Below are 13,004 nucleotides of genomic sequence, written 5' to 3'. Positions count from 1 at the left end.
GTGGGAGGAAGGGATGGGTGAGAGGAAGAACAGGTTAGGGAGGCAGAGACAGGCTGGGCTGGTTTTGGGATGCGGTGGGGGAAGGGGAGATTTTGAAGCTGGTGAAGTCCACGTTGATACCATTAGGCTGCAGGGTTCCCAGGCGGAATATGAGTTGCTGTTCCTGCAACCTACGGGTGGCATCAGTGTGGCACGGCAGGAGGCCCATGATGGACATGTCATCTAAAGAATGGGAGGGGGAGTGGAAATGGTTTGCGACTGGGAGATGCAGTTATGGCGCACTGACCTCTACATCGCCGAGGCCAGACGGCAACTCTCCGACACCACCTCCTACCGCCCCCTCGATCATGACCCCACACCCGAGCACCAAACCATCATCTCCAACACCATTCATGACCTCATCACCTCAGGGGACCTCCCACCCACAGCCTCCAACCTCATTGTTCCCCAACCCCGCACGGCCCGTTTCGATCTCCTTCCCAAAATCCACAAACCTGCCTGCCCTGGTCGACCCATCGTCTCAGCCTGCTCCTGCCCCACCGAACTCATCTCCACCTATCTGGACTCCATTTTCTCCCCTTTGGCCCAGGAACTCCCCACCTACGTCTGTGACACCACCCACGCCCTCCACCTCCTCCAGGACTTCCAATTCCCTGGCCCCCAACACCTCATCTTCACCATGGACGTCCAGTCCCTATACACCTGCATTCCACATGCAGATGGCCTCAAGGCCCTCCGCTTCTTCCTGTCCTGCAGGCCCGATCAGTCCCCCTCCACCGACACCCTCATCCGCCTAGCCGAACTCGTCCTCACCATCAACAACTTCTCTTTTGACTCCTCCCACTTCCTACAGACTAAGGGGGTGGCCATGGGCACCCGCATGGGCCCCAGCTATGCCTGCCTCTTTGTAGGTTACGTGGAACAGTCCCTCTTCCGCAGCTACACAGGCCCCAAACCCCACCTCTTCCTCCGGTACATTGATGACTGTATCGGCGCCGCCTCTTGCTCCCCAGAGGAGCTCGAACAGTTCATCCACTTCACCAATACCTTCCACCCCAACCTTCAGTTCACCTGGACCATCTCCAGCACATCCCTCACCTTCCTGGGCCTCTCAGTCTCCATGTCAGGCAACCAGCTTGTAACTGATGTCCATTTCAAGCACACCGACTCCCACAGCTACCTAGAATACACCTCCTCCCACCCACCCTCCTGCAAAAATTCCATCCCCTATTCCCAATTCCTCCGCCTCTGCCGCATCTGCTCCCACGATAAGACATTCCACTCCCGCACATCCCAGATGTCCAAGTTCTTCAAGGACCGCAACTTTCCCCTCACAGTGATCGAGAACGCCCTTGGCCGCGTCTCCCGTATTTTCCGCAACACATCCCTCACACCCCGCCCCCGCCACAACCGCCCAAAGTGGATCGCCCTCGTTCTCACACACCACCCCACCAACCTCCGGATACAACGCATCATCATCTAACACTTCCGCCATCTACAATCCGACCCCACCACCCAAGACATTTTCCATCCCCACCCCTGTCTGCTTTCCGGAGAGACCACTCTCTCCGTGACTCCCTTGTTCGCTCCACACTGCCCTCCAACCCCACCACACCCAGCACCTTCCCCTGCAACCACAGGAAATGCTACACTTGCCCCCACACCTCCTCCCTCACCCCTATCCCAGGCCCCAAGATGACATTCCACATTAAGCAGAGGTTCACCTGCACATCTGCCAATGTGGTATACTGCATCCACTGTACCCGGTGTGGCTTCCTCTACATTGGGGAAACCAAGCGGAGGCTTGGAGACCGCTTTGCAGAACACCTCCGCTCAGTTTGCAACAAACAACTGCACCTCCCAGTCGCAAACCATTTCCACTCCCCCTCCCATTCTTTAGATGACATGTCCATCATGGGCCTCCTGCAGTGCCACAATGATGCCACCCGAAGGTTGCAGGAACAGCAACTCATATTCCGCCTGGGAACCCTGCAGCCTAATGGTATCAATGTGGACTTCACCAGTTTCAAAATCTCCCCTCCCCCAACTGCATCCCTAAACCAGCCCAGTTCGTCCCCCCCCCCACTGCACCACACAACCAGCCCAGCTCTTCCCCTCTACCCACTGCATCCCAAAACCAGTCCAACCTGTCTCTGCCTCCCTAACCTGTTCTTCCTCTCACCCATCCCTTCCTCCCACCCCAAGCCGCACCCCCATCTACCTACTAACCTCATCCCACCTCCTTGACCTGTCCGTCTTCCCTGGATTGACCTATCCCCTCCCTACCTCCCCACCTATACTCTCTCCACCTATCTTCTTTTCTCTCCATCTTCGGTCCGCCTCCCCCTCTCTCCCTATTTATTCCAGAACCCTCACCCCATCCCCCTCTCTGATGAAGGGTCTAGGCCCAAAACGTCAGCTTTTGTGCTCCTGAGATGCTGCTGGGCCTGCTGTGTTCATCCAGCCTCATATTTTATTATCTTGGATTCTCCAGCATCTGCAGTTCCCATTATCTCTCTCCTATACTGTAGAATTCCCTGTTCAGTGAAGCAGTTGAGGCTACCACATTCAATGTTTTAAAGACAAAGATGGATATTGAATAGTAAAGGTAGCATGGTGGCCCAGTGGTTAGCACTGCTCCCTCACAGTACCAAGGACCTGGGTTCGATTCCAGCCTCAAGTGACTGTTGATGGAGAGTTTGCACATTCTTCCTGTGTCTGTGTGGGTTCCCTCCCACAGTTTGAAGATGTGCAGGCTAGGGGGTTTGCCCAAGCTAAATTGCTTACAGTGTTCAGGGATGAGTAGATTAATTGGGTTATAGGGGGATGGGTCTGGTTGGGATGCTCTGAGGGTCAGTGTGGACTTGCTAGCCCAAAGGCCCTGTTTCCACATTGTAGGGATTCTACGAAAGAAATTAAGGGTTATGGTGAGTGGGCAGGTACATGGTGCAGAGCACATGCAAAGATCAGCCATGATCTTATCAAATGTTGGAACAGGCTCTGGGGCTAAATAGCCTACTCCTGCTCCTACTTCTTATGTTCTTATGTCGATGGAAAACTCAATGCAGTTGTAATTTGCATTATACAGTGCAGTATGATAGAAAAGTCCAACAACATTCCTCAGCCACAAAATGCCTGAAAATGGCTGAGTGACATGCATATTTAGGGCAACTGTCATGGGCATTAGTTGACCAACCAAATCCTACAGATCTCATCTAGAAAAGCACAGAAAACTGCAATCATCTGACAGGAGAAGCTTAATCTTTTGCGGCTTTGCTGCTTCTAGAGACCTTTTGCTTCCTGTCTCCTTCCAAACAATTTGTAGTACATGCTGCCTGTTGTCTATCTGTGCTGCTTTCCATTGTCCCTTTCTTCCATGAACACTGAGTAAATGGATCCCATGACCAGTGGTCAGTCCCTGATTTCCTTAATGTTTTTGTTGACCCTTTCCAACCAACTTTAAATCACAGAACCTTTCCACTATCAGAAGACCTAAAACTGCACTGAGGTTCTGACAAATGGCCAACGGTATCTGCCTCAGCAGAGTTGCTGAGGTGCTAGCATAGTATGTGGCTCATGTGAGTGACATTGACAAGATTAGATTTCTAGATTTTTAACCATCCTGTTTGGATTAGCTATGACACACTTCCAGACAGGGACTTGAACCTGGTCATCGTGCCCAGCAGTGCGGACACTACTACCATGCCACAAGACCTTCAAGATCAGATTCCTATGTTAGTGTCAGCTTATTGCCTAATCATCCTTTAATTACTCATTATCACCTACCCGTGCTGCCGGCTGGGTAGCTTCTTCTGTTTTTGACCAGAAGTTGCTGGAAAAGCTCAGCAGGTTTGTTAGCACCTATGGAAAAAAATCAGATTTAATGTTATGAGTCTGGTGACCCTGCCTTCTGAGGACCTGAAACATTAATTCTGATTTTTTTTACAAATTCTGCCAGACCTGCTGAGCCTTTCCAACATGTTCTGTTTTTATTCCTGGTTGACAGCATCTGCAGTTCTTTCAGGTTTTTATCTAGCTTCTTCTGTTGATGACCTGCCTCCAGCAAAATTTCCCAGACATGGAAACTCATCAGATCATTCAGCCAAAATCCTCATGTACCACATTGATTCTGTATGAAAGAAAAAATTCCTCCACGCCTTCCTCACCAATACCCTGTACAGTTGTAGTAAGATCTCGATTTTAATAATTCAATCATTTTACACTTAAAAAACTAATATAACATTTGGCATTTTTGAATGCTTGCTGTGTCTGCACATTAACTTGCTATGATACAAGAATATCAAAGTCCCTCAAATATTAAACAGCCTCTGACTCTCACCATTCAAAGAAATTTTTTTTTACTTTTCCTACTGAAGTCAATAACTTCATACTTTACGATATGGTCTACGTGTTTTTGACTTGCCACGCATCCAATCGATCTATATACTCTGGATCCTCCTCACTGATTACTTTCCTACCTATATCATCAGCAAACTTTGATTTGTCACATACTGTACTTTTATCAATGCCATTCTTAATATAGATTGTAAATACGTACTGTGTGCTGATCTTTGTGGCGCTAATGGACCAGACCAAATCCCCTCAAAATATTTCAAGAAGGTCGTCTAGACCCTAAGTTTTTCTTATTTTAAAGAAAAATGTAAAATACTGCATTCCAGATACAATGCAACTGGTCAAACTAGTCTATGTTAAATAAAACACAATTTATTTAAACACTATAGTTAAAAGACAACAGGAAAAGAAATTTATAATAACTTAATTCTGTTGGAAAACTTAACCAAATAATAGGAAGTGGAAGCTTTGGAAAGGATGCAGAGGAGATTTACTAGGATGTTGCCTGGTATGGAGGGAAGGTCTTATGAGGAAAGGCTGAGGGACTTGAGGCTGTTTTCATTAGAGAGAAGAAGGTTGAGAGGTGACTTCATTGAAACATATAAAATAATCAGAGGGTTAGATAGGGTGGATAGGGAAAGCCTTTTTCCTAGGATGGTGATGGCGAGCACGAGGGGGCATAGCTTTAAATTGAGGGGTGAAAGATATAGGACAGATGTCAGAGGTGGTTTCTTTACTCAGAGAGTAGTAAGGGAATGGAACGCTTTGCCTGCAATGGTAGTAGATTCGCCAACTTTAGGTACATTTAAGTCGTCATTGGATAAGCATATGGGCGTACATAGAATAGTGTAGGTTAGATGGGCTTCAGATCAGTATGACAGGTCGGCACAACATCGAGGGCCGAAGGGCCTGTACTGTGCTGTAATGTTCTAAGTTCTAATAGATACAGTAACTATTCCTAATTACCTGTTCCAATATAACATACAATAAACACACCCCTTGACAAAAAGGCAAATTCAGAAATTAGATTTTCTCACATGCAACACAGCAGCAGAGAGAGAAAAATATGAAGGAAAAGCTCAGAAAGAGTAGCAGCCAGGAGACCCTTACTGCAGCTTCCAACCCTGTTGAGACTCAAACAGCAATAGATGCTGAATCTTAAAGCCAAAAAGCCAAAAGCTATATGTCCTGTCTGTAGGAGCTGGCCACACATATCCAGGCAGCTTCTATTGTTCCAACTTTAAGCAAAAGCCCAAGGCCTCACGGACTATTTACTTTACTGGCTTTCCAACCAAACAGCTCAGTATCACTCTCTCAAAACCTCTGTTTGTAAAAGAAAAAAGGACAAAATAAACTCTTAAAGTCATAGCACCATCACAATGCTATCCACCTAGTTACAATTGGCAACTCAAAAATATTAAATGTACTCCCACTTCCTGCTTTCTACCTGTTAAGAAATCTTCTATTCCAACAAATACTCAATCCCATGGGCCATAATCTTGTGGAAAAAAATCTATTTTTTCATGGCAACTTATCAATTTGTTTGTTTGAAAATTCAAACATGTTACTTCTGCTGGTTCTTCCTCATCTCTCATTGTAGTAATATCTTCAAAAACGCAAAAAGCTGTGTTAATCATATTAAGATTTTTCTAGGGGCCATGGTATCACCACCCTAATAATGAATTCTAGCATTTTATGTTAACTAGCCTCAAGTTTCCAATGTTCCTCTTCAGGTTTTTCTTGACTAACAAGTCTATGTATGCTACTGTATTTCCTTGGCGGATCTAGAATTGAAGGAATTTGGTGATATCAAAACAAACACACGCACTACCTCAGAGATAGAAGGAACTCCAGATGCTGGACAATCTAAGATAACAAGGTGTAGAGCTGGATGAACGCAGCAGGCCAAGCAGCATCAGTGGAGTAGGAAGCCTAGCTCCTCCGATGTTGCTTGGCCTGCTGTCTTCATCCAGCTCTACACCTTGTTATCTCACACACACTACCTCTGTAGCTTGCTTTTGCATCTGCAACAAGACAAAACTCTACGCTAAGGGGACAATATTGAAATTTGACAATGAAAACAGCAGTATTCAGGTATGCTTGTTCTAGTTTACAACTATATAATAAGTAATGTTAACCCTAAACATCATGCCATTTTAAGCAAGCTTCACACTGAGACTGTGAGAAAATAAACTCCTATGGTTTTGATTGGGGATTGGGCTAAAGCTTTGCAAGGGACACTGAAGTAATATAATGAAAATTGCTGGAATAAATAGAGAGACTCTTGGGTTCAGCGTTAGAAGCCCTAAGTACCGGAATTAGTTTAGTCAAATTAAGTCACCTTTGTTACTTGGCTTATTTTCGTACAATTTAAAAGCAGAGAAAAAAATACAATTCACTCAATGTTGGGTATAATTTTTTATGCGTTCACATTTGTGCATTTAATGCCAATTGTTATTGGCAGGTAGGTGACATGTTCAATGGGGCTTAACACAACACAAAGATCTATTGAGATCAAAGGACTAAAAGCACCATGACGTTCTTACTGGCCGAGCATGAGTTTTTCACTTGCTCGGTAGATCGCTGCGATGACATTTTTTTGTAGGCAGACTATTAGTTACCTTGTTTCATTCGTATGTAGATCTTCCAACTAAGTATACACACGTTCTAGCGAGATTTATTACGTGGAAAGAAACTACAAGAAAATACATCTGGCAATTGATTACTATTCAGCTGTAATTGTAATTGTAGCTTGCATGTTGCAATAGATGGCGCTGCTGAGAGGCACGGCGAGCTGATGACTGAGGGCAAATATTGACCAGTTGCAACTGTGCAGAGCACTTTTTAGGCCCATGGTTTAAATGTTTCCATCGCATGCTGAGGTTGTCTGTCATCACTGCATTAAGAAGGTATGCTACAGAGTTATTCATGCACAAAACAGTTGAAAAAAAAACTAAGGGGAAACAATCGAATGAAGAGTATATTCCTTATCGAAAAAATAAGTTTCACTCTAATAGGTTCACAATTACAAATGAGTTGTCAAAAACCTGTAGATCCGTTGAACTTTCTCAGAATTGAAATCAATTTGGTTTGACTGTTTCAAAGGTATTTTGAAGTTGCAATGTTTGATGCACACATAATTCCGTTTCAAATACATATCAATAACATGACGACGCCATGCTTTCAAATCACTTATCAAAGACTTAAAAGAATATAAAAAGGGCAGGTGGATGGCTGCAAGTTTTCATTGTTGGCGGGGGCGCAGACTTGGGTAAGCGGAGAGCCGAAGTCGGAGGGTCACAATAGATTCTGAAGTAGCAATAAAATGTGCAATGCTCAACCTGCCTCTGTTAGTAACGGCGAAGTGTTATCTGGTGGTTTTAATTTACAACTTCCTCTGCTTTGGTTGAGTAAGCTATACAGTCATAAAGTCCTATGAAGACAAAGATAAAGTGAATCTTGCAAGAGAAAACCTCGTTTGTTTAACTAAGGATTTATCCCGAAACAGTCAATAAAAATGAATAACAATTGACATAATAGAAACAAGGAAATGGAAATCGAAATCAAAAGGCACTGACAAATGAAGAAGCTTATAAACCATACAAGACCCACGTGTTACATTAAATTTCCTGGAAGTAACTTGGTCACCATAAAAATTGAGTGGAAACACTTTTGATATTGTGCATTTACCTGAAAGTGCGGATTTTTTTAGGTGGTTCTGAATTAGATGAGACAACTTAATGTTGGCAGCACGCATGTTTTAACGAACTTGAAAGCGAAACAGTTCGCAAACACAAACTTAACTCGGTATTTTGTAAAACACCCTATGTTACCAGATTTAAACAGAAGGGATATTTCTCAATGTATACCGTTACCTCCCACTGAATAAATTAAATTATCACGTTAGACTTTTGTTTAAAAATAGATGAATATGCTCGCTTCACATGATACGATTTCTGCTTCACAGACCTTTAGTATAAGTAGCTTTTCAGACACCATAAACATGCATTCCAGCTGTAAAAGTAGGTTTACAGACGTCATGGCTGATCATGTTCAACCTATACAATACCATCTAAAAATCCGTTTTATTTGCATTAATATGTATTGCTTTTCTCATAAAGTGAACTTGTATCTGCTGACAGCTGTCTAGTGTAGGCGAAAGCAAATTATACACTATGTTGGTCATGTTTTTTTATGTTAAACAGAGCCAAACTTTTTAAACTGTGTGTGGTTTTCTCTATATAAGGTTTGATTAGCGTTGTAATTTGCCTACGCATCCTTGTCACATTTAGGACTGGAAGCTTTACTCTAAAAGGGACATCGATGCATTTAAAGTTAAATAAAGGAGACGTAAGTGCGTATAAAGTTGAAAGGAAAAGAAAACTTTAGTTTAAATGCATTGTATTAATCTTTCAACTATTTATCAAAGTGTAAAGATTTCTGGCAAATCTTAAGTTTAGCTTTCAATGATTTAATTCAGTTATCTTGCTTCCTTCCTGCACCCAACTTGATTACTTCTTTTCAACAAACACCAATAAATAAATAATTACATTAATTAAATGTGAAATCTTCGAATTCTTGTCTCTACATTTTATTACTTATTGAGCATTGGCTAAATAATGCTATAGAAGGAAGACCTTGTGTCCCTCTTTGAAGTGATTTTTAAACAATGCCGATACATCTATTGATGAACAAATGTGCACATCAAGTGGATAACAATTTCATTTTACTTCAAGGCAAGGAATTCATTGTGTAACGGCCACGTGTAAAATTTCACAGCATACAAATAGAACTATAAATTGCATTAGGTGGTTCAAACGATTTTTGTTTGACAATCTCACATTTTAACTGTTGAGCATAAATTTGGTGAGCAATTTGCGAATACTTTCATTCCTCCAACCCGTACACAAAGAAGTTTTGCTTACCTTGAAAGTTAAAGCCGTGAGCAAGAATAGAACCACATAAATCAGTCACTAAATTCATAACCAACTCTTTAAACCCAATGTTTCTCCAAGCTAATACAGTTATTCCAACTGATAGTCTGTAATCAAAGTCTGAAATCATAGCCCTGGATGAATAATCTTCCATTTTTTGACTACGAGGGAACTATAAACGCAAATGTAAGTTGTGTAAAAATGGCTAAAATGTGTATATTTGCTTAACATGAACCTGCTGGAAACAGAAAATGCCTATGCAGAATGCCGATGCTTAAATATTTCAGGTTTTAGGATTTTCACCTTTTGAGAACACTTTCATAAAAATACTTGGAGGACCCTGAATAATTCCTGTTGATATGAAACTCCTTTTATGAGCAAACGCAAGAAGAGATCAAGCCAAACCGACCCAGCAGGGAGTAGTTTAATTTAAGCCAAACGGATTTTGTTTTATTTTCACACAGTATAGGGTCGTTTTAGTTTACACGAGTGTGGAGTTTAAAAAGCATGCTAGAACTCCCCATTGAGCTAGGATAAAGGCAAAACACTTTCATTCAATCAAAGCTATTAAATACTCTATGCACAGCAGTTATTATCTTTCACCAAAGATGCCGTTGAAATCCTCGAGTTAAAGAACTTGCGTTATTTAACGTCCCTATAAATATATACAACTTCGTAACGAAGCATAGCGACCAAATGTGAAATTAACTGAAGCATGTTTATATGAAAGTATTTACAGAAATACCTTCCTTTCACTTAAAATATTCTTTTTTCAAGGATATTGCACACCAAAGCTATTTGTTGCATCGACAGCCCGCACAGTCTTGTTGCAGTACCCCACCCCCACTATTCAATTGTGCCCTGGCATATTCCCATCTTCCCTTTTCACATTTTCCATGCTAAGTCTTGTTTTTTTGTTTTGGTGAGTTTTAACGTGCTTCGCCAGATGGTCGCTTCTCATAAATCTCTTGCCACATTCTGGGCAGGCAAACCGTTTCTCCCCAGTGTGAGTCCTCAGATGCCTCTGGAGCTCGTCTGATCGAGTGAAACTTTTGCCACAGAACAACCAGTTGCAGACGAAGGGCCTCTCGCCGGTGTGCCATCTCAGGTGAGCCTTCAGGTGAGACGTCTTGCCGTAAACCTTCCCGCACCCCGGAATGTGACAAATGTGCTGCTTCTTCTTCCCGGGCTCATCTCCACTGCTCGAAGACTGGCAATTGGGACAGCGGCACCTTCTGCACCTCCTGGCAGTAGCCATAGGAGATTTCGTGTGGAGAAGGGCCGCGATCTGGGTTTGATACTGGGCGAAGTCTGAATGACCCAAAACCAAGGATCGTTGGAGAGGGAAACGATGAGGTGCAATGGATGAGGCGTGGTTGGAGCTGCTACTCTGCTGGATGCTCCACCACGGGATGTCCTCCACTTGGTTGGGTGACATATGCCTGTGTTGATGAGAAAGTAAAGGGGATCCAGTTGGGACAAAGCTTGACATAGCTGAACTGATAGGAGTCGGCGTACCATAGTTGACCGCGGGGACGTAGGTTGGCTGGCAGCTTGAAGCTAAGGTCTGCATAGATGAAGGCAACATTTTAACGGGGGAGAGCTCGAATGGGTACGACGGCTCTGCCGGCGGAGTTAGAGGAAGTTCATGAGACCCATAGGACGCCTGCATATGAGGCGGTAGCTGATGAACCTTCGGAGGAGTTAAAGTTAAACTGGAGTGGGATGAAATCCCCCCTGGGTTAGCCGGGATCTCGTTACTCCATGGGTGAAAAATGCGGGACGGGGAGCTCAGAGTGGGATCGTAAGGGACCTGGAAAAGATCAGTATGCGTTGACCCAGTCTGTCCGATCCGATTGCATGTTGCAGCTAAGAGGGCCAGTGGAGACTGCTTGGCGGACTCCGGAGAAGAATTTGGCGTACGATCCTGAGAAGTGAAACAAGTGGAGGAAAAAAAGAAGTTCTGATCAATTGAAACTTAACAGCAAGGGTTCAAACTCTGTTCAAGTCCTGATATAACTTTGTCTGGGAACTACTATGCACACGTTTCAAAACAAAAATGGCCCGTTCTGTTGTAACAAAACTTAATAAATGTTAAAAAGTACGAACCTGGAGGAAAGCTTGCAGAGAATCATTGCGTAGAACAGCCACAGCAGCCATTCCCTATACAAATTGTTGAAAGGAGACTCGATTCAGGGTTTCAAGCTGTATTAAAGGGAATCAGTCGCATAGAGAGCTTTCTTTCCTCCTGCTATTCGGAGATATCCTTGGAATATCTGTGGTGGAGGGATCACTTAGAATTTGATAAGACTTTGGTAGACCGCCAGCCAGTCAGGAGAAAGATTTATGGCTTTGAAGTTTGCCGCTGCCCAATCATCAAAGAATAGCGGGTCTTTCAGAAGGGAAACCAAATCCTTTGAATACACAAAGCTCCTATGGCGTGTTTGTTGGTATGTATAAAAGAACTGATTATTAGGGGGGATGGTAAAGGAGGAGATAAAGGCGGGACAATTAATGAAGTAATCACTATGTGGGAAATGTATATACACAAATAATTGGATTTACGTGATCAAAGCACGGCTGCCGCCAGGAGACCATTGCATTGGATGTTTAAGTCAGATGATCTCTTTTTTGTAATTAAGGATTTGTTGCACAGCCCTAAGTGACAATGTGGCTTTGTTATCTTCACCAAGTCTCTTCCAACATTACTGCGCTGATGACTTTTAACAAATAAAAGCAATTGGAGATGAATCGGCCAACTCGGCATCACGGACAGGATAGTTCTGCTCGAAGTGTAAAGGGGTTGCTGACTTCAGAAAAGTTTAATAACATTGCCGAGGTATACAATATTAAAGACACGGTGTGTACCAAACATCTGAAAAAGAACCCATATCTTTCAGAAACATTAAAAATACAATGCCACATTTATCTGCGTTGGAACAGTAATATGCACACTCATTCCCCTCCAGCTTTCATAAAGATGTCATTGTATTGGAAATATTTAACAATGTGAATAAAAACTGGCCGTTTATAACCATATTGTCAATAGCTAGCTTCACTTGAAAGCACGTTAAACTATACAGTGCCCACCAAACACATTCAACACGTCATAGTAAGTCGAAGTTACTTGCTTAAAGCAAACGGATGGGATGATTTATTCCTGTGCCAAATTTAACCCATTGTAGCGTGTGTATTTCAATAGTTTAACTCAGTGGAACCGGTTAAGGTTTCAATATCATTGAAATGGACAAATCAAAACCGCGTAACGGTAATGCGACAAACGTATAACTCTCTCAAACTTTCTCTGTCCTGTTCCCTAAAATGGTCACTGTACTGGAACGCCAAAAGCGTGAAGTTTTGAGTCCCGAGTGGAGAGATCAGAGGCTGAATGTGAAGGCTGTTGATAGCTCTGTTAAGTCCCTTAAAGTGGTGGCAATGTGAAAGACTGCGGAGGCGGAGCAGCTTGGTTCAAGGAAAGTGGAAACAATTTCGCTCTTCTCCGCCTGATCTCCGCCTTAAGCCGCTTTTCAAATACTCCAACCCAACGTTTGCTGTGGAATCACTAGTTGATATCTTTACAGAAATAAAATATAATGCTTATTTACATAATTTGTCAAGTAAAACTTAATTATGCTAATTATCGCCATGTGACCAAACAAACCATACATAGTATCCTATAAACTTTCTATGTATTTAATATAACAACCAAAATTAACT

At 43.1% G+C, this 13,004-nt stretch overlaps 1 protein-coding gene across 1 annotated transcript; it reads right to left on the bottom strand.

The window, feature by feature from the left end:
• Positions 1-9,693: 9,693 nt before the first annotated feature.
• Positions 9,694-11,783, bottom strand: sp5a (Sp5 transcription factor a). Its single transcript, XM_048533802.1, has 2 exons — positions 11,397-11,783; positions 9,694-11,214 (listed from the first exon to the last, which is right to left on the bottom strand). Exons 1-2 carry the CDS (start codon positions 11,445-11,447, stop codon positions 10,138-10,140), a joined length of 1,128 nt encoding a protein of 375 aa, XP_048389759.1. The 5' UTR covers positions 11,448-11,783; the 3' UTR covers positions 9,694-10,137.
• Between the last annotated feature and the right edge of the window lie 1,221 nt (positions 11,784-13,004).

The sequence above is a fragment of the Stegostoma tigrinum genome, chromosome 7 (genome assembly GCF_030684315.1).
Source record: "Stegostoma tigrinum isolate sSteTig4 chromosome 7, sSteTig4.hap1, whole genome shotgun sequence".
Taxonomy (NCBI): Eukaryota; Metazoa; Chordata; class Chondrichthyes; order Orectolobiformes; family Stegostomatidae; genus Stegostoma; species Stegostoma tigrinum.
The sequence above is the reverse complement of the archived record's forward strand: the minus strand, read 5'-3'. Positions and strand labels throughout refer to the sequence as shown.

What these genes read in the sequence shown, in the direction of transcription:
- sp5a (XM_048533802.1), bottom strand. Translation starts at nt 11,447, where the DNA reads ATGGCTGCTGTGGCTGTTCTACGCAATGATTCTCTGCAAGCTTTCCTC. An exon ending in CTCTGCAAGCTTTCCTCCAG is followed by an intron (nt 11,215 to 11,396) that starts GTTCGTACTTTT and finishes TTCACTTCTCAG; the next exon opens with GATCGTACGCCAAATTCTTC.